The sequence below is a fragment of the Ylistrum balloti genome, unplaced genomic scaffold, assembly GCF_031769215.1.
Source record: "Ylistrum balloti isolate Yb309-2 unplaced genomic scaffold, AGI_CSIRO_Ybal_v1 Utg369724, whole genome shotgun sequence".
NCBI classification, from domain to species: Eukaryota; Metazoa; Mollusca; class Bivalvia; order Pectinida; family Pectinidae; genus Ylistrum; species Ylistrum balloti.
Genome location: NW_026781942.1, coordinates 3,146,327 through 3,173,653, shown reverse-complemented (window position 1 = coordinate 3,173,653; position 27,327 = coordinate 3,146,327). Strand labels below are relative to the sequence as shown.

The following is a 27,327-nucleotide window of genomic DNA, read 5'->3' as shown; positions in this document are numbered from 1 at the left end:
ATAGAGTGAAGAAATTGAAAGAAGACTGTTTTAACAAGACTTTTGAATGGCAATTATTATTCAAACTTGAAAATTAAAATATTTTTTTAAAAATTTTATTTTACATTGTTCATGTTAATCTTGATATTCATGTAAAACCTGTTTAGTCTTATAAGAGCGAAAATCAAGTCAGAAAGATAACCTTAAAGAAACATATTACTTTACGATTCATTCTTCAGATATTATAATTAATTTGAATTAATTTAAACATTCTTGTATTAGTGTAGTAGCCTGACATATTTTTGATTAATCCAAAAGTCTGGGATAAGTTCGCTGTGAATTTGTTAACCTTTCTTTTGACACAAATAAAAAGAAAAACTCATTAGAAATGAAGTAGGTATTTTATTGGTTGATAAAATAAATGTGTCAGCTATTGTATAAGAGAAAAACATTTAGGGTGTTATACACTTTCTTAAACAAAAATTTTGAACTTTTCCTAGTAATGTCATATGGTATGTGTTTCGAATGCTTGAATTGACATTGTACATGATGTCTAAATTTATTGCTTTAAGTCAAAATTGTGAATATCAATTCTAAACTTAGTCAAAAGATAACATTATACATTCTAAAATGCCATGCCCAATTTAGTTTAAACAAAACATTATCAATCAGTACATTAATAAAATTTATTCCAAGGGCAATCAACTGTTTAAATGCCAGATTTTCACGGAAAGCTACCACAACATAACACACAATACACTTATACGCTGATCGTGGAAAACCATAACACATAATACACTTATACGCTGATCGTGGAAAACCATAACACATAATACACTTATATACTGATCGTGGAAAACCATAACACATAATACACTTATATACTGATCGTGGAAAACCATAACACATAATACACTTATACGCTGATCGTGGAAAACCATAACACATAATACACTACACTTATACTGATCGTGGAAAACCATAACACATAATACACTTATATACTGATCGTGGAAAACCATAACACATAATACACTTATATACTGATCGTGGAAAACCATAACACATAATACACTTATATACTGATCGTGGAAAACCATAACACATAATACACTTATATACTGGAAAACCATAACACATAATACACTTATATACACTTAAAACCATAACACATAAAACCATAACACATAATACACTTATACGCTGATCGTGGAAAACCATAACACATAATACACTTATACGCTGATCGTGGAAAACCATAACACATAATACACTTATACGCTGATCGTGGAAAACCATAACACATAATACACTTATATACTGATCGTGGAAAACCATAACACATAATACACTTATATACTGATCGTGGAAAACCATAACACATAATACACTTATACGGTGATCGTGGAAAACCATAACACATAATACACTTATACGGTGATCGTGGAAAACCATAACACATAATACACTTATACGGTGATCGTGGAAAACCATAGACTGTTTGTAGTTACACAGCAACACCTTTTCGTCATTTCATTGAAGTTAGTGATTTTTAGGTCAAAGAGGATTTCAGGATATACAGGTTCTGGATTAAACAGGTTTTACTGTACGTAATGTATTCTTGTTTTCAGCCTCAGAACCCAATCTTAAAGTGCGCTCTGCTCTGAAGCAGAAATTGGAAAGCCAACGGAGAATTACTCACAGCCCAATTCTCCGAAGGAAGGAAAAGCTGGGACAAGCTTATCTCAAACGTAAAACTCCATTATCAAGTATGTATGCCCGTATCCCCACTTCCTTCCTGCCTTTTCCACCAATCAAATCCATCGTTACATCTTTTTTCAAAAACAAAACTTTCACAGAGAACAAGTGAAGCACTTCTTACACATCAGAAATAAGGACTTCATTTTTCCCATATATTTACACATCTGTTGGTCTCCAGAGGATAAATATCATATAAGATATATTTACACATCTGTTGGTCTCCAGAGGATAAATATTATATAAGATATATTTACACATCTGTTGGTCTCCAGAGGATAAATATCATATAAGATATATTTACACATCTGTTGGTCTCCAGAGGATAAATATCATATAAGATATATTTACACATCTGTTGGTCTCCAGAGGATAAATATCATATAAGATATATTTACACATCTGTTGGTCTCCAGAGGATAAATATCATATAAGATATATTTACACATCTGTTGGTCTCCAGATAAATATCATATAAGATATATTTACACATCTGTTGGATAATAAATATCATATAAGATATATTTACACATCTGTTGGTCTCCAGAGGATAAATATCATATAAGATATATTTACACATCTGTTGGTCTCCAGAGGATAAATATCATATAAGATATATTTACACATCTGTTGGTCTCCAGAGGATAAATATCATATAAGATATATTTACACATCTGTTGGTCTCCAGAGGATAAATATCATATAAGATATATTTACACATCTGTTGGTCTCCAGAGGATAAATATCATATAAGATATATTTACACATCTGTTGGTCTCCAGAGGATAAATATCATATAAGATATATTTACACATCTGTTGGTCTCCAGAGGATAAATATCATATAAGATATATTTACACATCTGTTGGTCTCCAGAGGATAAATATCATATAAGATATATTTACACATCTGTTGGTCTCCAGAGGATAAATATCATATAAGATATATTTACACATCTGTTGGTCTCCAGAGGATAAATATCATATAAGATATATTTACACATCTGTTGGTCTCCAGAGGATAAATATCATATAAGATATATTTACACATCTGTTGGTCTCCAGAGGATAAATATCATATAAGATATATTTACATGCCAAGGTAAAAGGGATTTTTATGAGGTTACCTTAATTAACACATGCAGAAAAGTGGGTGGGATTTTCGTGCATTTTGTATGACCTGCAGTGTTGCATGCAGTAGATGAGATGTTACAAAATCAGTACTACAAGTACTTTGATGATGATGTATCCATATCATGTTCAGTAGATAAATCAAGATTGGAGTCGAGTTTTAACTTAATTTGCATTTCTGTATCGAAATTCATCAATCAATTTCAAAAGTGAGATATTCATTGTCAGCAAAACTTTGAAGTTTTGAAGTTTTGTTTTTGTTGCTGTTTAAATTGATTGTAAAATAAAGATGCAATTGTTCTTGTTCATTAAACTGAATAGATAATATATATATAATGCATAAATATTAAATCGTTTTTTTGTTTTAGAATTTCATATACTGGAAATATATAATCATTCTTCTTTAAGCATTCACTAGTTTGATATCAGTTTTCCGTCTTAGTAATCCTACATAGTATTTTGAAAAATTGATGTGGATGTTTTTGAAAAAGGAACAAGAGAATAGTTCTTTCTATAAAAGAAAAAAAACAAGAGCAAAAACAAAAATAAAGAACAAATAAAATTTTCCACTTCTTTTGAACTCAAGGATTTATAAACAGGAAATTTTTCTCTGTCAGGATTCAGGGCAAATTGTTCTTTATAAAAAAATAATAGTAAAAAACTTCCAAAACACATTGGCGTAGTCAAAGTTATGGAATGTGAAATTATATGGTCTTGCAAACAGTTTTTTAAGGAGGTTGCATACTGCATTATGTCTGTTTGGTTTCACAGGAGCTCTTTTCAAAGCCAGAACCAACTATGTGAAAAAAGAAATTGGCATTTTCCTGAAAAAAAAATCTGGAATTGTTTTGAACAAGAACCATCAAAAGTATTTTACTGGTTACAAAAGAGCTCTGAATTATTTAATAATTTGTATTAACACAATGAGTTTATTAATAGTATGCCAACCTAACAGGTTTTTATCGTAACCAATCTATTACCGCTGTGATATAGCTCTTGTTGCCTGTTTGTCGTTGTTTAATGTGTTCATGTAGATATGAATACATTGTAATATTTAACAATTTCTGCTCGTATTACTTATATGTTTCACAGATTTATTGACAAAAACATATTTGGAAACCTATGTAGATGAAGATTTCAGGCACCCAAGCAGTGAATGATTGATTGTCTCAGGCAATACTGATTGATCTCGCATGACTTTCGATATCGCATGTCAAACAGAAAATAGTAATCAATACTATATAATGTCACTGTTACATTTCTATTTATTTGCATATAGCAATGACAAGACAGAAAAAAACCTGAATGTTTCAGTTGACAGCCACTTGAATGATATTAGATAATAATTTTTTTCCCAAATAAATATTTGATTAAACAATTATGATAAATTCTTCGAATGCTTCAAATAAATGAAAATCTATTTATATGGTTGGATGATAATTGCTTCAAATGTATTCTAATTATGTTGACATTTTAAAAGAAGATAATGTTTATATACTTTTTTATTACCTAGCATATTGTGCTTTGATTTTTCTATTCATAAGCAAAAAGATAAATTTCAAATATTGCTTTAGATTTTTTCCAGTTTCTCAGGATATTTCCAACATGTGTTTTATCATCCTGAAGTAATTTTTTATTGCATTTTCAAGATGACATTTGAAATACAATTTCATGATTATTTTAAAGGCTCTAACAAAGCTCCATATGGTAACCACTATTTTTTATTTTTTTTTGTATTTACTGTGATTCATTTGATATAAAAGAAAAAAAACCTTAAGAACACCTATATTGACCAGAAGTGTAAGCTAGTACTTGTATACAAATTACCGTACATGCTGCACCAGTTTCACACCAGAGTTGTTTACAGACTGTTGTTACTTTGGAATAGTTTCGGTGAAATGATTTTTAAAATGTCACCAAGATGATTGGATGAGTTTTGCAACTCTCGTACAATGGTCGGTCTTGTGGCCGCCTAGCCAGGCCTAGTGTCGTAAGCCAATCAATATTGTTGTTTCATGTCGTGACTACTTGTGCTATATATAGACCCAATTTTTATAGAAGCTTTTCAATCCCAAATGCTGCCTACATTTGGTTTGATGTTTCCATGGAAACACAGAGTGATGTGACAAAGGCACGAGATCAAAAAGGAAATGTCCAAATAATGTTAACATTAAATGTCTATATTTAGATCACTTAGAATTGTACTCGGAATGCTAAGGGCACAAACATGTTTACATCGCAGGAGGAAAATGTAGGAACAAGCTGTGTGTCACAAAATCAATTTTTATATGGTCTTTCCATTTACAGACTGTCATAGAAAGGAAATTGGTATTAACAGCATTTAGCTATGTGTAGAGAAATTAGAAACTGCTAGGTTCCAATTTTCTTCTCACATGCATGGAATAAAAATATCATGGTTTATTACACTTGAAATATTTCAGACTGTGTCTTTAAGCTAGAGATGTATATAAAGATACCTATGTAATGAGGATAATGAAATATAATGTTCATTAGAGATAAACATCTAGATATAACACAGTAAAAAGGCTTATATTGATACACTTGGATCTAAAAGCTTGGTCGTGTCAGTCAATAGACCATTAGTAGACGTAACCTCAGGTGAAGAACTGAGGTATGTGGTTCAACACTCCCCACCTGCGGTGATTTGAATTCAGTTGAAAAACTGATCAGTCTGTGCTAACATGGTTGTGGCCTAGAAGAAGACACTGTACCCTAATTGCTTTGGATGGCATATGATGAGCCTTCATATGTTGTTCAATGAGAAAGCCACCAGCTTCTAGAAGGAGATTCAGGCTAAAAGTTATCTCTGTTGTCAACAGGATGACAAATCCAGCAAACTACCTAAAGCTGAAAAAATGAAAATATAAAATGGTTGTTATGTGGTACATCAAATATCACTTCCTGGTGTTTATAAAGTCAACCAAATGTAGGTATATGTGATGTGGATATTCTGCCTGAAGGTATGGAATTCGGGTCAGAACCCAAAATCTATACCCCATGGTAGAATTTATCCATCATTTCTGCATGAATTTGACTATCTTCATCCCATCTGTTACAGGAAGATTTGGTAAACATAACATTGATTAATTAGTGCTGTATAGAGAACAGTTTTTACATGACAAACATATAAACTAAAGTCATATTTGGAAAAGATTAGGAAAAATTGTGGTATACCTCTAATCTAAAGAACATTGCAGTCTCTTCTAAAGCTTGTAAAATAATTTATTTTATTGTGGAGATGGAGTCAGACATTACCAAAGCAAAAATTACTTAAACTGACACAAAATCAAAGGCAAGAAGTCAGATTATAGGTTCATATTTACTTAATTAACTCTGCAGCTTCATTTCAACAGAAGCTGCAATTGTTTACAAAATCAAAGGAATTTCATTCATTTATTAATGAATAACTTCAAGAACTAAAATTCAGCTGCTTTTGAACTTTCTGCAAGCTATCAGGAAGGTTGGAACTCAGTTGCTTCTCATTTGTAATTAAGATTCACAAGTAATTAAGGTTTACCTGTAATTAAGGTTTACCTGTAATTAATTTTTAACTGTAATAAGTATTTACTTGTGTATTTCTTCCAGTTGACTGCAGCAGTAATTCTGATTCTGGCCCAAACTCTCCCTCCGGTGCTCCCCATGGGAACATGCCAAATGGAAGTCTTGCAACTCTCCACTCAAAGGAGGTAAGATTTTCAAACTTTCTTTGTAGGAAGGAAATATTTGAATGGCATATATATGCTATATTTAAACAAATTTACAGTGTTGTGAGTTATTTTTGAAAATCTTTTTATCTATAGTGTTTATAACCATATTCTTGTCAATCTTGTCTACATTAAGAAGCAGGTGTTACTGTAGACATCTCTCATACAGATATAATAGGGAGAGGTTTTGCATTTCAATTTCATGTAATTGTGTTTAGTTAGAATATTTGAGATCATGTTGGTAATTTGTCACCTGACAACTGTAGTATTAAGTAGACATCAATCAGCAATAAAAGTATTCATTTATTCTAATGAACTGAGAATATAAAGATAACACTGAGACCAGACGTGGCTGCTTTTTGTTTTCCCTTTGATGTTTTGGCCTACTTGGCATTTCAGAAAATCATTGCACTATACACACATCTGTAGAGTGTATCTTATTAACTGGGCGACTATGTCACATGGTTAAGACATATTATGCAATTAATTGTATTTTCTATCAAAACTTAATTAGTGTCACTTTTGTGTATATCTTAATCGTTATGTAATGTTACGTCAGCTTCCTGTCTAATAAATCTTGGGGTGTTTTTGCCTGTTTTGTTACAAATGTGAGTTTTTAGTGACCACTTTATGTCACAGCTTTCTGTGTACATCACCCAATATTTTGTGTACAATGTCACAGGTTTATGTGTACATTTTTAAAACACTTTCTTGCAATGTTACAGCTCTCTGTTTACATTTGATAATTTCAGCACAATGTCACAGATTTCTGTGTATATCACCTTTTTTTTAGCACATTGTCATAGCTTTTTGTGTAATTTTCCCAATTTTTGCTTTTCAATTATGTTGACATTTTGTTTAGATTGTTGATATACTATGATATCATCATAAAACCAAAAGACTTTAAATGTTTGAGAAGACATGTAAATGTTTGAGAAGACATGTAAATGTTTGAGAAGACATGTAGATTTTACAGGCTATATATACCTATATCTAGTTTAAGTTCACCAAGAAGTTCACAGTACAGGTTGCCTTAGGAATTTCCCTTCAGACGAGAGGTAGAGTGTCCGCCTAAGAGATCGAAGGGTCGTTAGTTCTAACCCCACTGATGGCAGGGTGTGTTTCATTACTACTATGTATTACATATCTATTAAACCAGTGTTATAAGCCTACTGTCTGATTTGGAGTTAGAGGCTGCATTGAGAATTAGATATTAAATATGGAAGTTTGGAAATATACTAAGGGTAAACCACTAACTTTGACAAGTATTATCCTCTATTTATTTCATAGCAAATTTAAGAAGAAACAAAATTTATATTTTTGTAATAAATTTGGTAATAACATAAGTCCTACCCTGGTCACAGGTGTGTCTTGTAAGAGTCATCAAGTCATTTTTACAGCCGTACTGTCTGTATAATGTATTTTAAATCTCTGATGAATGTTTCTCATCCATTATTGTCTTTTCAATCAGTTTTCTCCTGGTGACTAATGTTAACCTTTGTCATGGCTAATTAAGTCCATTTTTTTTTGTGTGTTTATATAACCCCAGCTTATTAACAAAGTTTTGGTCTGCTAGTGTAGTGAGATTGAGGGTCAGTGACATTTTCAAATTTCAACATTTGTTCCCATTAATTTGTCAAAATGGAAATTCATTGCCTATCTTTGCCTGTTTGTATAATTATCAGATGTGTGGGTTCTCAGATGTATATTGAAATCACCTGTAACCAAAGCCAAGGCTGACTTACCTAGGTGTTTTACCTGTGTGATGGTCACTATGTAGTAACTGTAAATGAAAAGCTCTTAAATAAGATTACTGCTAAAACAATATTAGTTTCAGTACATGAGGAGTATATTAAAGACCTCAATGAATTGGGGCAAGATTTTTTAATAGCAAACACACTCTGGCCATTCATAGGTGAAACACGTGATAAAAACATTTTTCTGTCTCCTTCACAGTAGCGTTACAGCTGAAGTAATAACATACTGATAATATGTCGCTTCCTGTATGTACATCTATATATGGTGTCAAACACAAATTAATTCTATTGTACAAAAGATGTGTACAAGCTGATAATTAGACACTTTGTGTCTGTAGGACACTTGGCATATATAGCCATCACCAAGATCTGCTGCTAGCAAGGCTATTTATGGTCTGGACCAAAGTTTATACTACAAAAAAAACCCAATAACACACATATACCTCCATGGAGAGGATGTAAAATGTTTTTTGAAATTAGATCATGAAGTAGTTGATGCTGTTATTCTATAGATACATGAATATAAGATATATAGACATGAAAGAGAATGCAAATATATGGTAAGATGTCATGTTTTAAATGTCAGCTTAGAACTATTTGTGCAGATATTACTACACCTCTTCTCTGTTTGATAGAAACAATTACCATCTTATCTCCCTTCGTCAGTACTTTTAAAACTTCTAATACACTTTATACGATAAGGTCTTAATTCCAGGACATAACTAAAAACATGTTTCAATAGTTTCAACTAGTTTATCGGTGTTGCCTAGAGTATATATATAGTTGAAAGGGTGACTAGTTTCTGACATGATTTATCAGTGTACTTTATAAATTCCTGTGATAATTTCACACGTGTACAATCACAAGCAAGGATTTGTCAACTAATGTTCAATTGAAATGAAGCCTGTTGTGTAGTTGTTGATTGTATCTGTAAATTGGAGATGCGATTGGTTTATATTTTGGTAGAGAAATGAGCATGTTTAGATCTTCGTGGAATTTGATGCGATAATTAATATATACAAATGTAATTGGAAGAAGTAATGAAAGACAAAGCTCCTAGTTGCTTGGGTTTGAAGTAGGCTTATAGCTTGAATTCTTCCTGGTTTTTACCTCCATGGATACTGGTGATTCTGATGAAGCTATAGTGACGCTTTGATCTCCATCCAGACACTCTACCATTACACTAAAGAGAAATCCTTGCTAGCTAAGTCTAGAAAGGTGACCATGGTTACCTTCAACTTCTCCAACCTCTAGTATTGGTAGGATTCAGTCAGGTTAGAACATAAACTTTGTGTTTTTAGATCTTATAATGTTCAGTGCTTTAACAGAATAATAATACTGAACTAATTGGATAAACAAGCGATTATGGGATGTTGAAATCTCAATCCATCGCCACGGACACAAGAAAATACTCAACTGATTTATGAAAGACCTTCAGTGGCCTTTAAAATTATTACAAATGTTGGCCAAAGGCATCCATCTGTCAGCTTTAATTCTCTTAAAATTTTCCTTTTATCATGTGCGTTTAAACTTTTGGGTCAGCCTGGTTTGACTGCATTTTCCACAGTCCCGCATTCACAAAAATTCCTGTAAATTCTATGTACTATAGTCCAAGTCCTATTCAGTAAGTCACCAACGATTTGGAGAGATAAGCCTTTTCTGTATCCTACATACTACACTTTGTTTTTGTTCCTTACTTGCCTATCTCCACTTTGCCTCCATTTCACTACTTCTGTTTGTAAACAAACCCCTTGTGAGCAGATGATAAAAATAGAATGCCAATCAAAAGCACGAGACTGTGACATTTCGAAGGATGTAAGCAGTGTCCTACTCAAGTTCCAACTTACATAGAAACCGACACACTATCATCGCAAAACGGTCATCATTTCAGTACTTTTGTCAACAGACTGTACATCTAGAACCTTCGTATCTGTATTTCAGCAAGATGACTCTCTACAGACCATATGCTTTTTCATACTGATTTTCCTTATTTCAATATAAATTATACACAGGGCCGATGATTGTCCTTGAAACTCTATGTTTCTAGTTCTTAGTCTCCTGGATTCATGTGTGAGATGATATGAGAATGATTTTTTATATAGACATGCTTTCCAAACATTCACTTTTCTTAAGGGAAAAGGGAGTTGGGAGGGGGAGGTGGTTCATATTGTTGCCTTTCAATGTCATACATGTATTTTCATCAATATTCTTGCAGTGTTTGAAATCATTTTATGAAAACAAAGCAGTGATCTGGCAAATATCTCAAAGGATTGATTAAAACTATTTTTAGTGTCATTAACATATAATCATGCTACAACAACAACAATCAACCTGACGCTATTATACAGAGTGCACAATAATAGTGTCACTACATACGGAAACAGTTTCCATGGTAACTGGTGATAATTTCTGTACCTTATCTAGAAACCTTAACAACTGGAATGATTATATCACTGAAGTAACAATGACATTTGAGTAACCAGTAATTGTCATTTGCGATGTGAGAAAATAAGGAGAGTCAGCAGAGCTTACATCGGAGACATTATAGGATGGGCAGATCTATCACTTGTTTACATTAATGATTGTTGGTATATAAAAAGCTGTTTACCAGAACAACCTCATATTGTGAATTTCTGTGAATATGATTAACAGTGTAAAAAGTATTGAATTAAGACGATGGTAAATTACAAATATTTTGTAGTTTAAATGTTTCTACTACTTCTTGTGTTTAAAATATGTTTTTTTTCATGTCTCGTATCTGTTAATAGAATTAAGATCTGTTATTTTCTGCTTTTAGCAATGATACAAAACAAGTGGATTCTGCAACTCTTTTGAAATGTTAGGTCATTTGGTCTACAAAGGGATATTCAACTGAAACACTGAGAGAAACGATTTGTTGTAGATAAGGGGTGGGGTTGGGGGAGAGTTGAGGGATCAAGTGATTCCATACTTAGGATGTATTTATACAGACTACAAATTTGAAATATAAAATTGAAAAAATATTAAGTAAGATCAAATTTTTTATTGTTTTTAAGGGAATTCAGTGCGAAAGATGTGTGACCTGTAGCATTCCTTTTCAGCTGTTTACTTGTAGAATCTGGAAGGAGTGAAATCATTTGGCACCCTGTACTTCTACTAATTGTGATTAAAATATCTCCGAGTTAATTACTCAACTGCAAGGTTAAATCTATAGCTTCCTGCATTGTCATCTTGAATAGAACTATAAAACACTGTTTTCACAGGTATGTAAGCTAACAATACTTTTTAATAAAGCATATGGAGAAAGGACAGTGACTTTTCTGGAACACAGTAATACTTTTCGTAGTGTTTTATTACAATATACCTTTTGGCCACAAGAGTGATTCCTTGTAAAAGCTGACAGTCATCTGTGATTTCTTATTGCTGAACCTTGAGGCAGCAGAGTACAAAGATGGGGGTGTTGCATTCCTCATGGCAGCCATCTTTGATTTCTGACTATCTACTGAAGCATATTACTGTGTGATGAAGTAAACAGATTTCGTTTAGAATGTAACTATGGTGGAGACTTATCACATTTCCAGTTGCATAATAAAAATGTCTGAATTGTTTTGAACAGAAAATGTCTGTCAGACCGATGTATCTGAGACACAGTAGATGTACTATTGTGTGAAGATGATGTAATAGATGTCACAGTATTTCACTCTGCATACTAACACACATACCAGTATATGTAACCTGATTAGTTCTGTTCACCAGCTTTTTGCAATGATTCGTGGCATTATCTCTTCTTACAATCAACCGAGGGTTTCATTTCTTTCTACAATCAACCAAGGGTTTCATCTCTTTCTACAATCTCTTCCTATAATCAACCAAGGGTTTCATCTCTTCCTATAATCAACCAAGGGTTTCATCTCTTTCTACAATCAACCAAGGGTTTCATCTCTTTCTACAATCAACCAAGGGTTTCATCTCTTTCTACAATCAACCAAGGGTTTCATCTCTTCCTACAATCAACCAAGGGTTTCATCTCTTTCTATAATCAACCAAAGTTTTCGTCTCTTCCTACAATCAACCAAGGGTTTCATCTCTTTCTACAATCAACCAAGGGTTTCATCTCTTTCTACAATCAACCAAGGGTTTCATCTCTTTCTCTCTTTCTACAATCAACCAAGGGTTTCATCTCTTTCTACAATCAACCAAGGGTTTCATCTCTTTCTACAATCAACCAAGGGTTTCATCTCTTCTCTACAATCAACCAAGGGTTTCATCTCTTTCTACAATCAACAATCAACCAAGGGTTTCATCTCTTTCTACAATCAACCAAGGGTCATCTCTTTCTACAAGGGTTTCATCTCTTTCTACAATCAACCAAGGGTTTCTCTTTCTATCTCTTTCTACAATCAACCAAGGGTTTCATCTCTTCCTACAATCTCTTTCTACAATCAACCAAGGGTTTCATCTCTTTCTACAATCAACCAAGGGTTTCATCTCTTCCTACAATCTCTTTCTACAATCAACCAAGGGTTTCATCTCTTCCTACAATCTCTTTCTACAATCAACCAAGGGTTTCATCTCTTTCTACAATAACAACAAGGGTTTCATCTCTTTCTACCAAGGGTTTCATCTCTTTCTATAATCAACCAAGGGTTTCATCTCTTTCTATAATCAACCAAAGTTTTCGTCTCTTCCTACAATCAACCAAGGGTTTCATCTCTTTCTACAATCAACCAAGGGTTTCATCTCTTTCTACAATCAACCAAGGGTTTCATCTCTTTCTACAATCAACCAAGGGTTTCATCTCTTTCTACAATCAACCAAGGGTTTCATCTCTTCCTACAATCTCTTTCTACAATCAACCAAGGGTTTCATCTCTTCCTACAATCTCTTTCTACAATCAACCAAGGGTTTCATCTCTTTCTACAATCAACCAAGGGTTTCATCTCTTTCTACAATCAACCAAGGGTTTCATCTCTTCCTACAATCTCTTTCTACAATCAACCAAGGGTTTCATCTCTTTCTACAATCAACCAAGGGTTTCATCTCTTTCTACAATCAACCAAGGGTTTCATCTCTTTCTACAATCAACCAAGGGTTTCATCTCTTTCTATAATCAACCAAGGGTTTCATCTCTTTCTACAATCAACCAAGGGTTTCATCTCTTTCTACAATCAACCAAGGGTTTCATCTCTTTCTACAATCAACCAAGGGTTTCATCTCTTTCTACAATCAACCAAGGGTTTCATCTCTTTCTACAATCAACCAAGGGTTTCATCTCTTTCTACAATCAACCAAGGGTTTCATCTCTTCCTACAATCAATCTAAGGTTTCCTCTCCTAAAAGGAGGCCTAACATGGACTTCCTTTGTAAAATTGATCTTGTGCATGAATAACTTTTTTTTTGAGTTGACAAGAAGTAGGACATGATACAGTAAGTGTTATGTGTGTAGTAACTGGTTTTCACTGATGTCCAGGAGAGACATTCGATATTAGGGCCTGACATTGTCACTAAAATCTTTTACATGTTATAATGATGAGTTGAGTTGAAATTATCTCCTTCACTTAACAAAATGGCTGATGTGTTGATTAAAGAAATCAAAACTGCTATGCACAAAAGGTCTTTTTACTGCGGACTAAAACACATTTGGAAAAGCATTACAAATGCACATGTGACTCCGTTGGCCCCATCATATTGGAGTTAGGTGACGAGCACCACACCCATAGACAAGTACAAACAGTTTTACTATGTCTGGGAATATTTGTTTGTGCTAGCTGTCTCCTAAATCTGACAGAGATAGAACTGTACTATAGCTATAGGGCTCTAACAGTCCAAGACTTGTCAACTTCCTACCAAAATAAAAACAAAAAGAAAACAGCGTCGTTAGAGTAGATTTTAAACTTTTAAAGGTTAAAGATTTCATTGAAGGGAAATTCAGTGATTCCAGTACAACATTTGTAACTTTTATGATATGAAGTGAAAGTGTTTGAAATAATTGCAGAATGATGAGGTTTTGTATTGTTTCCTTTGTTGAGTATACTTCTGTTAATGAGGTTTCTGTTGAATCACCTTTAACGAGCTTTGTCAGGTATTCAGCTTTGTTCTATGCATCGCTGTCAGGATTACTTGTATTGCTATGAGTGGTCTATTTTTAGAGTCTTAAGTATAAACCATTTGTACCTGCATCAGAGTTATTTTTACATCCCATGTTGTGTTCCTGTGGATGGGATATCTTCTGTTCTAAGGTCATGATCTCCCCACCTTTTAACTTTCCTCACCTCCCTTGTCTCTTCCATTTACATCTGATCGTGAGTTATCTGACCTTGTCATGGAGAGTTATCTGACATTTTCGTGGAGAGTTGGAGAGTTATCTGACATTGTCGTCATCCGAAGGTAGATTCATTTGGTGATTTGTATACACATTTCATTTCAAATGAAAACATATCTCACGCCTGTGTAAATGATAGGTACATGAATTAAACTTTCTTTTCATTTCTGTCATTGGTTGAATTATATCTGATTTCATATCTAATAATCATTACACCCCCCCCCACTACACCCCCAACAGCCAACCTGTCATTACCCCATGCCCAATCCAACACCTATTATTCTCCCACACCCAATCCCAACCCCTTCACCCCTGACAATCCACCTGTCATTCCCCCACCCCCCACACCTGTCCTATCTTCCCCTGGCAATCATTCTTTATTCTTTTTTCACTCCTTATTTGTCCTTTTCTATTCTTTCCTCACACCCCTACAACTGTCCCTCTCCCTTCAGACCTGCCTTTTCTCACCAGTACCAATGCCCCCCCTTCAGTTCTGACCTGTCTACTATACTATTTCACCCCTTCCAATATCCCCTCCCCCCTCCTCCACCCCTCAGACCTGTCTACTATACTATTTCACCCCTTCCAATGTCCCCTCTCCCCTCCTCCACCCCTCCGACCTGTCTGCTATACTATTTCCCCCCTTCCAATGTCCCCTCTCCCCTCCTCCACCCCTCCGACCTGTCTACTAAACTATTTCACCCCTTCCAATGTCCCCTCCCTCTCCTCCACCCCTCAGACCTGTCTACTATACTATTTCACCCCTTCCAATATCCCCTCTCCCCTCCTCCACCCCTTAGACCTGTCTATTCTTCTATTTTAGCCCTACCACTGTTCCCCCCTCCCCCAGAGACTAAAACAGCAGTTATCTGTACAATATTTTGGTTGAGATCCAAGTCTTTGTACCACTCCTCTCTCCAGCTGTTGTTATGTTGGGTAACTCCAGACATCCTCACAGGCATTATTGGTTATAGGCTTAACCCAACATAGGAAATTTTATTTTAAAAAAATCAAAATCTTAGTGAAATCTAGAGATTGTTCATTTAACTTTTCTGATAATTTTGTGCAGTTTCCAGGATATTTTTTTATCAAGTTGATGTAGTTTCCATGTTGTTTCAGTGTCGTCTTTTTTCTCAAAAGGCTTAGAATCCAGTAAAACCTGCCATAGAGTATGTGTGGTTATTATGAATGATTGGAAAGAAGAACTTGAAATGTTATGTTACATTAATTCATAGCCAGGTTTATTAGATGAAGATGTATAGCATCTGTTGCAGTCAGTATGTAGTTATTTTGGTTTACATCTGAGATAATTAATTTTGAACTCAACAGAATATTTTCAGCTTCTGGAGGCCTGAGGCCCAAGGCAGGGTCATTCTCATTGTAATCTTACAGTTATTAAAACAAGATGATCATTGGTTAAAAACTGATCCACAAATATCATTATTCATTTGCTAATAAGAAATTACCTGGTAACCTTACTTAATGTTTTGGATCAAAGTATGTTATGTAAGGATAGCTATTGTTTGTTTTTTCAAAACAATAATGTACGAAGAGAGAAAAAATTTAACAAATAAAGGAATGTATAGGAACAGCTATGTAACTGATGTCTTGATTAATTAGCTTAGATAACTGTCCATATGCAGTAGAAAACCGGGTCAGAATACCTTAGTCATTAGAGTACTGGATAGCTGCCTCAGGTGAACATTCAAGGTGTCTGGTTTGACTTTTGATCTCTACCCATAGCAGTTTCTCAGCAAATGGACTAGTCTGTGCTCTCATGGCTGTGACCTTGGGTGAAACACTTTACCCCAATTACTCTGAATGGCATGCAATGGGCCTCCAGTATCTTGTTCAGTGAGGAAACCTTCACAAGTCTCTACCTCAAATTGACGGTGGCTGTTCATTTGGTGTAGCCCCATCAAACAACTGTTATAATAGGAGAAAGATAGGACATTTTTCTTAAGCAAAAATAACCAAGAGAAAGCACCGTGGTATATTAATTCTCTATGTAGTTTTAACTGTTTTGGCACTTTATTGCATTCAGAAATAGCAATCAAATTTTAAATTTGTATTATGATGAGCTGGATACACTAAAGGCAACCTTGGTTCTCATCTAATATGTATGTAGACATATTTGGCAATGGAGAATTGGAAGAGTATTCAATAAATAATTAAATAAGAACAAAGATTCTATGGAAAATAATTAGATTGGATTGCATGAAACCACACATTTTCCACCTTTTTAGTATTTTTTTTAAAAATGAAACGTTTCTGTTTTACCAGAAACAAAAGTGAAAAAAAAACTAGATGTGAATGATTGATGAGTAATGCTATAGTAATCAGATCTAGCTGGAGTCTCTGTTAGGGCTGACTCGTGTTAGCATGGAGAAAAAATGACGTTTGTTTCTAATCGTCTCTTTTGGTGTGTAGGTGGGCCTATAGTGGCAAGAAGATTGCTTGGCGTGTTTAGTATCTTCATCGTATTATTGATCAGGTATTGGTGTGATTGCACTAAAATTGGTGTGGTTGTACTTGTGAAGGAATTTGATCTACACACACATATATGAAACGATGATATCATAGATCTGGAAAAAAATCAATAGATATAAAACTATTTAGAAAACTAATGGTAAATACTAACTGAATACAGCTAGGCTTTATAACATGTTACATTGATTTGATTTTTCATTACTTTATATTCAAAACAAGAAATAAAAAACAGAAAGAAGAAAGACTAAGGTGACTTTAAGTGACACAATAATTTAGTAAATTGAAGAAGATTGTTGAGAATTAGAACACCATTTTGTCCTAGCTGTATAACGTTTTTATCTATTTAGGGTCACTAATGAGTCTTTCAATATGAAGTTCTAATTGTTTTCATCACGTCTATTCTTACTTGTGATACTGTGTAAATGTAATGAAAACAAAACACCACATGTTTGTAATTTTATAAGGGAATATACAGATGTATCTAGTTTCTTCAATAGAAATGATTTGTGAAACCCTGCCAGAACATGGCCTCAACGCGGTTATCCAAAAGATTACAAAACTTACGTCATTCATTTTTTTCAAACCTTGAAAAATGTTGATGAAAAAATGTCTGTAAAGTCACCTGATACGCTGTTTTTATTAGCACGCTATTTTGAGTGGCGCTTACAAAGGAGGCTAGCTGGCATTGAAATTTTTTTACCAGTTATGTTGATGTTAAGAACAACAAAAAATTTCTACTTGCTAGGATCTGTGGAGATAGGTATAAAAATGTTGGTAAAAGCCGTTACTTTTCCATACTAATCTTGGAAAGGTCAAAGTTCAATCTATTATCAAAGGCCAGGGTAGTTCTAATGTCTTGAATGACGCAAGTTGTGGCAATGAAGGGGGATGCCGGAGAATCTACTGTAACCCTAGAGATAAAGCAAAACTTACCAGGCCTACACCAACAATTCACCAAATCTTCAATACTTCTTTCATCTCCTTTCTAACTGTTCACTGCATGTCCATCCTTCTCACCCCCACAAATAATTGACTTATAATTTCTTCTTCTGTCATGTGATCATCCACATTGGTATGATGTGTTTTTGATCAGACTAGTTTTCAGTTAGGATTTCTTATGTAAATTCAATAGAAACTTGCTTTTTTTTGTTTTTATTGTTACCTGGTTATCAGATATGTTAATTTATAAATGATTGACGTAAAATAAGACTAATTGAATACTGTCCAGTAGAATTGTTGGTATTTTGAAAACAAGATTTTTTAGAGATTTATTTTTAGTATAGATGGTTTACAAGAGCTTTGAGATATAAATGTACATGTTGTTGATATGTTGAGCACTCACTTTCGGTTCCATTACTTGAAATAATAATGATAATAGATGTAAAAAAACATTGTTGTTCCAATTTGAAATCTCTTCTTATGCCAGGAGTCGAACTGTGATCTACCATGCTTATAAAATGTTTGTCTCACTGGAATACTGTCAAATTTTGTGGGCTTAAATTTTGTTATTAAAAAAAAAAAGTTGTGGACATTTGATTATATGGATGAATAGTTCTGGCAAAATCCACTAGCGCTAAAAGATAATTTGTATTCATAACTATTAATGGTTTTTGTGGTAATATTGGTTTTGTGGACTAAGAGGACTTACAAACTCACTGGAAATACAACAACCCCCCACACCCTCCACACCCCTCTCCCACAACCCCCAAACCCCCCTCCCACAACCCTTAAACACCCCACACACCCCCCTCCCACAACCCTTAAACACCCCCCTCCCACAACCCTTAAACACCCCACACACCCCCCTCCCACAACCCTTAAACACCCCACACACCCCAAAAATTATAGATTTTACAGTAGGTTCCAAGATCTGAGCTATTTGCTGTAAAGAACACAAAATAAAAAGTGAAAAAAAAGTTGGATTAAACAAAAAATGTAGGATATTTGATGCTTTTGTTTTTTATAAGATTGAAATAAATGTTGTAGAGATGGAATCAAGTTTTTTATCAAGATTTACATATCATCTAAATCCACTGATAAAGTCTGAAATTCAAGTGGCTTTACACCTGTAGGATGTCGATTAACGAGATTCCTTCCCTCTGTTATTACCTGTGTGCACCAAAATAAACTAGTAACTGCATAAGCACTCACTTGGTCGTGGAATTTCCGGTATTTCTAAGGAATCTTCAGGGAGCTTGATAAGTGTTTGTTTATCTATACCTACAGAGTTCAAAGCCTTGTAAACAAGTTAGCACTGCATGAGGGTAGATTTAGTATATAAGATATGTGGTTTTATTAAATGTTGCAGCATTCTATAGCCTCAGAAAAATTAGGTGATGTTTTAGTCTGGAATAAATTTGATCAAATATTCAAGAAGGAAATAAAATTTAAGACCAATTTGTTTACGAAATTTTCTTGAACATGTTCAAAGCTTATAATACTTTGCTTGTGTTATTGTGGGATACTTGGATGGAGTACTGAAAATAGAAAACAGGAAGAGATGCCAAAACCTGTTTTCCCTTTTACTGTAGAGGTCATTTAATGTTTCTCAGCTCAAAACAGGTTAGAAGGGTTTATACACGTATTAATGGATTCTAAAAATACAGCTTGTTCTAAACAAAGCAACAGTAATGTAGAAATTCCTTTATTTTGTTATATACATATAAATATAAAAGAATTAGGCAGAACTTTGGTGGTCAGGTGTGACATTGGTATCAACACACTAACTCTTTAGCTTGGAGATTGCAGGGATGGAAATCCCAGATTTCATGTGTATGTTATGGAGTCATCTGCCCAGCCCAAGTACTTCCTCTGACATTTAACACCTTTCAGGGAAATTGTTTTAGGATCTGGTTTTTTTTAAATTGTCTGAATGACTTTTAGTGAAATTTAATGTTGATCTTAATATTGCTGAGTATTTCAGATGCTCCAAAATATATATTGATAATTTGTTGGGAAACTCAACTAAATGTCCATGTTAGAATATTTTATAGGTACGTGGTTTATCATCAAGCAAGATGAGACAGTTTGGTGATATAGCATGTGGTAAAGTTGTATGGTTTCTCTGAGGCAGATTTCATACACAAACAAGTAGTTAAGACAGACTGTAAGTCCTCCAACGTGACACCTAGACGTAAACAATTTGTCGTTAACTCATTTTGACAGAAACTATAATCACTTAACTATTTACCTCAGAAACTTATTTATTTTCTGTAAAAATTGTTGCTGTAGGATCGACATACAGTGGTGATGTAAACAGCATCCAGACATATTTGGCGTTGTTTTCGATCATCATTACTATATTTAGAATAAGCCTTTATTTATCAGGCAACATTTATAGATTTTCCAAACATATCAGGTCAGGCAAAATGCTTTATCCAGACACAATCCTCCTCTGTGATGTAATCAATTTCAAGGTACCGGTTCCATTTACAGCATAAGTGGTATTTGCCGTGTATATCTAGAACTTGTGTTACCAAACGTGGCTCACAGAGGAGGAAATTGTTGTTGTCTACTCCAATCACTGCTGGTATTTAGACATATACATTGAAATAAGACTTACAAAATGATGAAGGCCTAGACATGGGGTTTCAGGTATTAAGTATCTATGATAAATTAACTCCATCTCAGTATAATCTACTACAGACTTAATTTGGAGTTCCATTTCTGTCTATTTAATCATGTGGCCTGCAAAGCTGTATGAAAAAGTACCAGAAATGCAGAGAAGCAATCCTGCTATATACTGGTGTCATTTCAATGGTTAGATTTTTATGTACTTTTGTCAGTATATCAGTACTAAAATGATCAGTTCCTTTTGATTTTTAATTATTAAAGGTTGATAATTGTCCAATTGCTTCTCTCTTGCTATGCTTAGGGTATCTCGTATCTAATGTATTAATTGTCTCACATTCACATTTGGTATGTCAAAGTAATGGCCTGACACAATGGATCTGATTAATTCAAGACACTCAGATGTTCTCTAAAAAGCAGTAAACTCAGATGTTCTCTAAAAAGCAGTAAACTCAGATGTTCTCTAAAAAGCAGTAAACTCAGATGTTCTCTAAAAAGCAGTAAACTCAGATGTTCTCTAAAAGGCTTTAAATTGTGATATTATCAATAAATCTGTAAACTCAGGTGCACTCAATAAAATCTGTAAACTCAGATGTTCTCAGTAAAGCTATATACTCTGATGTTCTCAATAAAGCTATATACTCTGATGTTCTCAATAAAGCTATATACTCTGATGTTCTCAGTAAAGCTATATACTCCGATGTTCTCAGTAAAGCTATATACTCCGATGTTCTCAATAAATCTGTAAACTCAGATGTTCTCAGTAAAGCTATATACTCTGATGTTCTCAATAAAGCTATATACTCAGATGTTCACAATAAAGCTATATACTCTGATGTTCTCAGTAAAGCTATATACTCTGATGTTCTCAATAAAGCTATATACTCTGATGTTCTCAATAAAGCTATATACTCTGATGTTCTCAATAAAGCTATATACTCTGATGTTCTCAATAAAGCTATATACTCAGATGTTCTCAATAAAGCTATATACTCTGATGTTCTCAGTAAAGCTATATACTCTGATGTTCTCAATAAAGCTATATACTCAGATGTTCTCAATAAAGCTATATACTCAGATGTTCTCAGTAAAGCTATATACTCTGATGTTCTCAATAAAGCTATATACTCTGATGTTCTCAATAAAGCTATATACTCTGATGTTCTCAATAAAGCTATATACTCTGATGTTCTCAATAAAGCTATATACTCTGATGTTCTCAGTAAAGCTATATACTCTGATGTTCTCAGTAAAGCTATATACTCTGATGTTCTCAGTAAAGCTATATACTCTGATGTTCTCAATAAAGCTATATACTCTGATGTTCTCAATAAAGCTATATACTCTGATGTTCTCAATAAAGCTATATACTCAGATGTTCTCAGTAAAGCTATATACTCTGATGTTCTCAATAAAGCTATATACTCAGATGTTCTCAGTAAAGCTATATACTCTGATGTTCTCAATAAAGCTATATACTCTGATGTTCTCAATAAAGCTATATACTCTGATGTTCTCAGTAAAGCTATATACTCTGATGTTCTCAATAAAGCTATATACTCTGATGTTCTCAGTAAAGCTATATACTCTGATGTTCTCAATAAAGCTATATACTCAGATGTTCTCAATAAAGCTATATACTCTGATGTTCTCAATAAAGCTATATACTCTGATGTTCTCAATAAAGCTATATACTCTGATGTTCTCAGTAAAGCTATATACTCAGATGTTTTCAATAAAGCTTCTCAATAAAGCTATATACTCTGATGTTCTCAGTAAAGCTATATACTCAGATGTTCACAATAAAGCTATAAACTCGAATGTTTTCAGTAAAGCTGTGAACTCTGAAGTTCTCTCTAAAGCTTTAAACTCCAAAGTTCTATATAAAGCTCTGAAGTTCTCTTTAAAGTTGTAAACTCAAAAGTTCTATATAAAGCCCGGGTCAGATATATGCCCCAACCTAGAATTAACTTCTCCATTCTATAAAAGTATTCATCAGAAGTTAATGTTGTGTAAAATGAATATGGAACATAAAAACCAATCATGAGTATTAATTTCAGCCTCCATAATGACTAGCTAGGATTCCTTATAATGTATTTCTCTTAGCAACCTCTGGGAGTATCTGCTTCCAATTTCTCTCATTTCTTGCCTGGAAAATGTGTTTATTTAAACTATTTGGGTACATCATTGCTTACATTATTATCAAAACATTAAATAAATGAATGATTTATGAACCGAATGCTGTATATTGCTTATGATAATGGTGATATTTGATTTGACTCTAACTTGAGCTTTGAAGCATTTCTGGTGTTGTATTTCATAGGAAAAATGTATCATATGTGACAAAAATTGATAGAAAACCTTAAAAAATATTTGCATTATATCAGGTTTGGAGGTGTATATTCTGTTTTATCATTTTAAGCATTTTGATTGGTTGAAATTAATACTATAGGGATTGATTTTGATTTTAAATCATCTATGCATTAGTTTGGATTTTAGAAGTATATGCTTGAAAAATGGTTTCAATTATAACCATGCTACATCCTGATAAATACAATAAATAGATAGTAATGTTGTTTTATATTATAAAACAAACAATTTATCAATAATTAAAACAGTAGAGTAATAAAAGAGTCATGTAAAGTCACACATGACTGAACAACTGAAACATTGTCATCTAAAAATGTAAAATATTTTGTTTTATGAGGATAGGATGGGACAGGGGATGCTATTCACTGTACTGGCTGTTTATAAACTACATGTGATAAAGTCTATTTTTTCCAAACATGTCATACCTGTTTGGCAGTGAAAAAAGAAAGCTGAATATTTTCTGTTTGGAAGTCTTTTGCAAACCGGCAATAGTTTTTTGTTTCATAAACTCATCCCTCTTTGTGCCTTAACAAGAAATATCACAACCTCAAAATCAGCTCAGTTTAAGATTGAAAACGGATCATTCATGTAAAATTGTGTTTTTGAGTATCCAGGTTGAGAAACCGGAGTTATGACAGGAATGAAATTTAGTTGTAATGTCTTTTAAAATGATAATGGCAAAAGAGTTCTGCAGGAAGTATAATTTTATGTATCTTACTGTATTTTCAGGAGAACGGTGCCTACCCATTCTTGTCAATGTACAGATCCATAGGTTACCATGGTACCAACGATCTCTACCCATCCCCATCCATGCCCAACATATCACTAGGACGACCACCATCATCATCAGTAAGTTTCACATAAGTTATCTATCATTTTGTACAAGTATAATTGGCCAGGACTACTATAGACTTTTAGTCAGTCCCCCATCTGTACTACTGGCCAGGATTATAGTAGACTTTTAGTCAGTCCCCCATCAGTACTACTGGCCAGGATTATAGTAGACTTTTAGTCAGTCCACCATCTGTACTACTGGCCAGGATTATAGTAGACTTTTAGTCAGTCCCCCATCAGTACTACTGGCCAGGATTATAGTAGACTTTTAGTCAGTCCCCCATCAGTACTACTGGTCAGGATTATAGTAGACTTTTAGTCAGTCCCCCATCAGTACTACTGGCCAGGATTATAGTAGACTTTTAGTCAGTCCCCCATCAGTACTACTGGCCAGGATTATAGTAGACTTTTAGTCAGTCCCCCATCAGCACTACTGGTCAGGATTATAGTAGACTTTTAGTCAGTCCCCCATCAGTACTACTGGCCAGGATTATAGTAGACTTTTAGTCAGTCCCCCATCTGTACTACTGGCCAGGATTATAGTAGACTTTTAGTCAGTCCACCATCTGTACTACTGGCCAGGATTATAGTAGACTTTTAGTCAGTCCCCCATCAGTACTACTGGCCAGGATTATAGTAGACTTTTAGTCAGTCCCCCATCTGTACTACTGGCCAGGATTATAGTAGACTTTTAGTCAGTCCACCATCTGTACTACTGGCCAGGATTATAGTAGACTTTTAGTCAGTCCCCCATCAGTACTACTGGCCAGGATTATAGTAGACTTTTAGTCAGTCCCCCATCAGTACTACTGGCCAGGATTATAGTAGACTTTTAGTCAGTCCCCCATCTGTACTACTGGCCAGGATTATAGTAGACTTTTAGTCAGTCCCCCATCTGTACTACTGGCCAGGATTATAGTAGACTTTTAGTCAGTCCCCCATCAGTACTACTGGCCAGGATTATGGTAGACTTTTAGTCAGTCCCCCATCTGTACTACTGGCCAGGATTATAGTAGACTTTTAGTCAGTCCCCCATCTGTACTACTGGCCAGGATTATAGTAGACTTTTAGTCAGTCCCCCATCAGTACTACTGGCCAGGATTATAGTAGACTTTTAGTCAGTCCCCCATCTGTACTACTGGCCAGGATTATAGTAGACTTTTAGTCAGTCCCCCATCAGTATACTGGCCATATAATATTGTAGTTACTTTAGATAAATGTAGTTAGCCTTATAGTTTGGTTTTGAAGAGAATAATTAATATATCATTTTGTTTTTTAGCAGGGATCAAACAGTAACAGCTCTTCGGGGCCATCAGAATCAGACCTTCGAGCCATGGAGGCAGCTCGACACGCGATTAATCCTCTTTCTGGGCACCACATGCATGGAACACTACCATTTTATCCATCTTTACCAGGTAAGAGCTGTGTGATTAGTTGAAATTTACATTTCATAGTTAATTTCATGATGTCACTTACTTATGAATGAGGTTAGTTTATGAAATCAAAATGATTTATAATGTAATGAATAAAATCTAATATATCCCAATTGCTTGTAAACCATTTTGGTCAAAATTCTGAATTAGCAAAGAATGTGCTCAAAATTGTTTCATGTAAATTTCAAAGCTACTAATTTCTTTTTGCTTAACTAGCTCATTTTTTATACATGAGATGCTATTTTTTTAATGTGTTCAAATTTCCGATGATTATTTATGAAGATCATTCATTATTATTTCAGCTATAGATGGAGAATTTAATCCTCATACAAATCCAGCATACATATCTGCACATGTAAAAGCATTAGAGGAAGCACGCAGCCAAAGTCAGGGTAAACTACAACAGGTGCCAATGGGGGCCAATCCATACACTGCCATTCCTGGGGCAGCTGTCCCACCTGGTAGTGCTGCCTCCGAAGCTCACCAAGCACAAATACATAGGTAAGTACAGTTACAACATATACATAGTCAGGGCCATCACAGTTACAACATATACATAGTCAGGGCCATCACAGTTACAACATATACATAGTCAGGGCCATCACAGTTACAACATATACATAGTCAGGGCCATCACAGTTACAACATATACATAGTCAGGGCCATCACAGTTACAACATATACATAGTCAGGGCCATCACAGTTACAACATATACATAGTCAGGGCCATCACAGTTACAACATATACATATTATACTATATTATTTGATTAGGTTACTGCATGGTTGAGAAGGATTAGATGTTTTTTAAAACAAATTTTTTATGTACTGTAAGCAGATTTGTTTATTTGTATCATTGTATTTTAGGCACAAAAAATTAGGGCGAACTCAGTCAGCACCGTTACCCTTAGGCCATCCATACCTACAGCAGCACATCCTGCAACAACAGCAGCAACAACAGCAACAACAACAGCAGCAGCAGCAACAACAACAACAGCAGGAAAAGAAGATGAAGGAAAAGATGTTTGTAAAGCAACACATTCGCCAAGCGGTATTACAGAGGGCCAACAGTAAAACACACATGGAGAATGTAGATGAGGAAACAGAAGCCAAACTACAACAGGTAGGTGTATATATCTTTGAAAGGAAAGAAAAGTAAATAATGCACTCTGCTTCAAAAAACTGATGTTCCCTAAAACTTTTTTTTTTCTTTTTTTTCACACTTTTTGCCTTTTCCATAACCAAATGGTATTGTGTTAATTATATTAATGATTTTCTTTCTGGTTTTCAGGAAATGCGTGAAACGAGGGAACAAAATGAATGTATTGTCATCAAAGATAACAAAATGGATGACTCCTCGAGTATGGAGAAGACACCAGACCGAGAAACATTCCCTGCTCACCACCGTGAGGCTGTCCGACCACGACACAAGGGACCCTCACATCACCGCCCACTCGCACGCACACAGTCTAGCCCCCTTGTCACCTTCTCAATGCCCCCTCAGCAGCCCTCCGAGTCCAGCCCAGTTAGATATACTTTTACTACAGGTAGGTACTGAGGTTACACTACTTTTACTGACTGTTTAGCTGTATGTACTGGCTTGTAACTTTACAGATAACTTCTACTATTTACCCTATCTACAGGGCAAGTTACCTCCTTTCGATTATCTCCCTTTATGCATCAGGGTGAACAGAACAAGTTACCTTCACTTTAAAGTATATTTTTTTCTGTTCCAATCAAGTTACTTCCTCTTTATATATCCATGACAAAAAATTTCTTCAAATTACATGAATAACTCATGTGTCTTTTCCTTAAATTATTTCCTTTTTTTTCAGATTGTTTGGAAAAAGTTACCTCCCCTCATTTGTTAGATTCAACAACTGATATTATAGAATATTACTGAATTGGTAGAATATTTAATAGATACATGTTGTCGTTCAAGTGAAGGCTACAAAGAATATTTAACTTTATTTACTTGAAT

At 34.4% G+C, this 27,327-nt stretch overlaps 1 protein-coding gene across 4 annotated transcripts in view; it reads left to right on the top strand.

Moving 5' to 3' along the window:
• The window catches only part of LOC132565465 (histone deacetylase 4-like), an 82,690-nt gene that overhangs the window by 39,245 nt on the left and 16,118 nt on the right, over positions 1-27,327 (top strand). For 2 of the 4 annotated variants that reach the window (XM_060230109.1, XM_060230111.1), the window contains 7 exons: positions 1,611-1,748; positions 6,474-6,574; positions 23,810-23,929; positions 25,194-25,329; positions 25,650-25,848; positions 26,214-26,469; positions 26,638-26,893. In XM_060230109.1, coding sequence (XP_060086092.1) covers positions 1,611-1,748; positions 6,474-6,574; positions 23,810-23,929; positions 25,194-25,329; positions 25,650-25,848; positions 26,214-26,469; positions 26,638-26,893 — 1,206 coding nt within the window. The remainder of the gene's footprint in view (positions 1-1,610; positions 1,749-6,473; positions 6,575-23,809; positions 23,930-25,193; positions 25,330-25,649; positions 25,849-26,213; positions 26,470-26,637; positions 26,894-27,327) is intronic. The other 2 variants (XM_060230110.1, XM_060230112.1) reach the window with 2 other exon arrangements.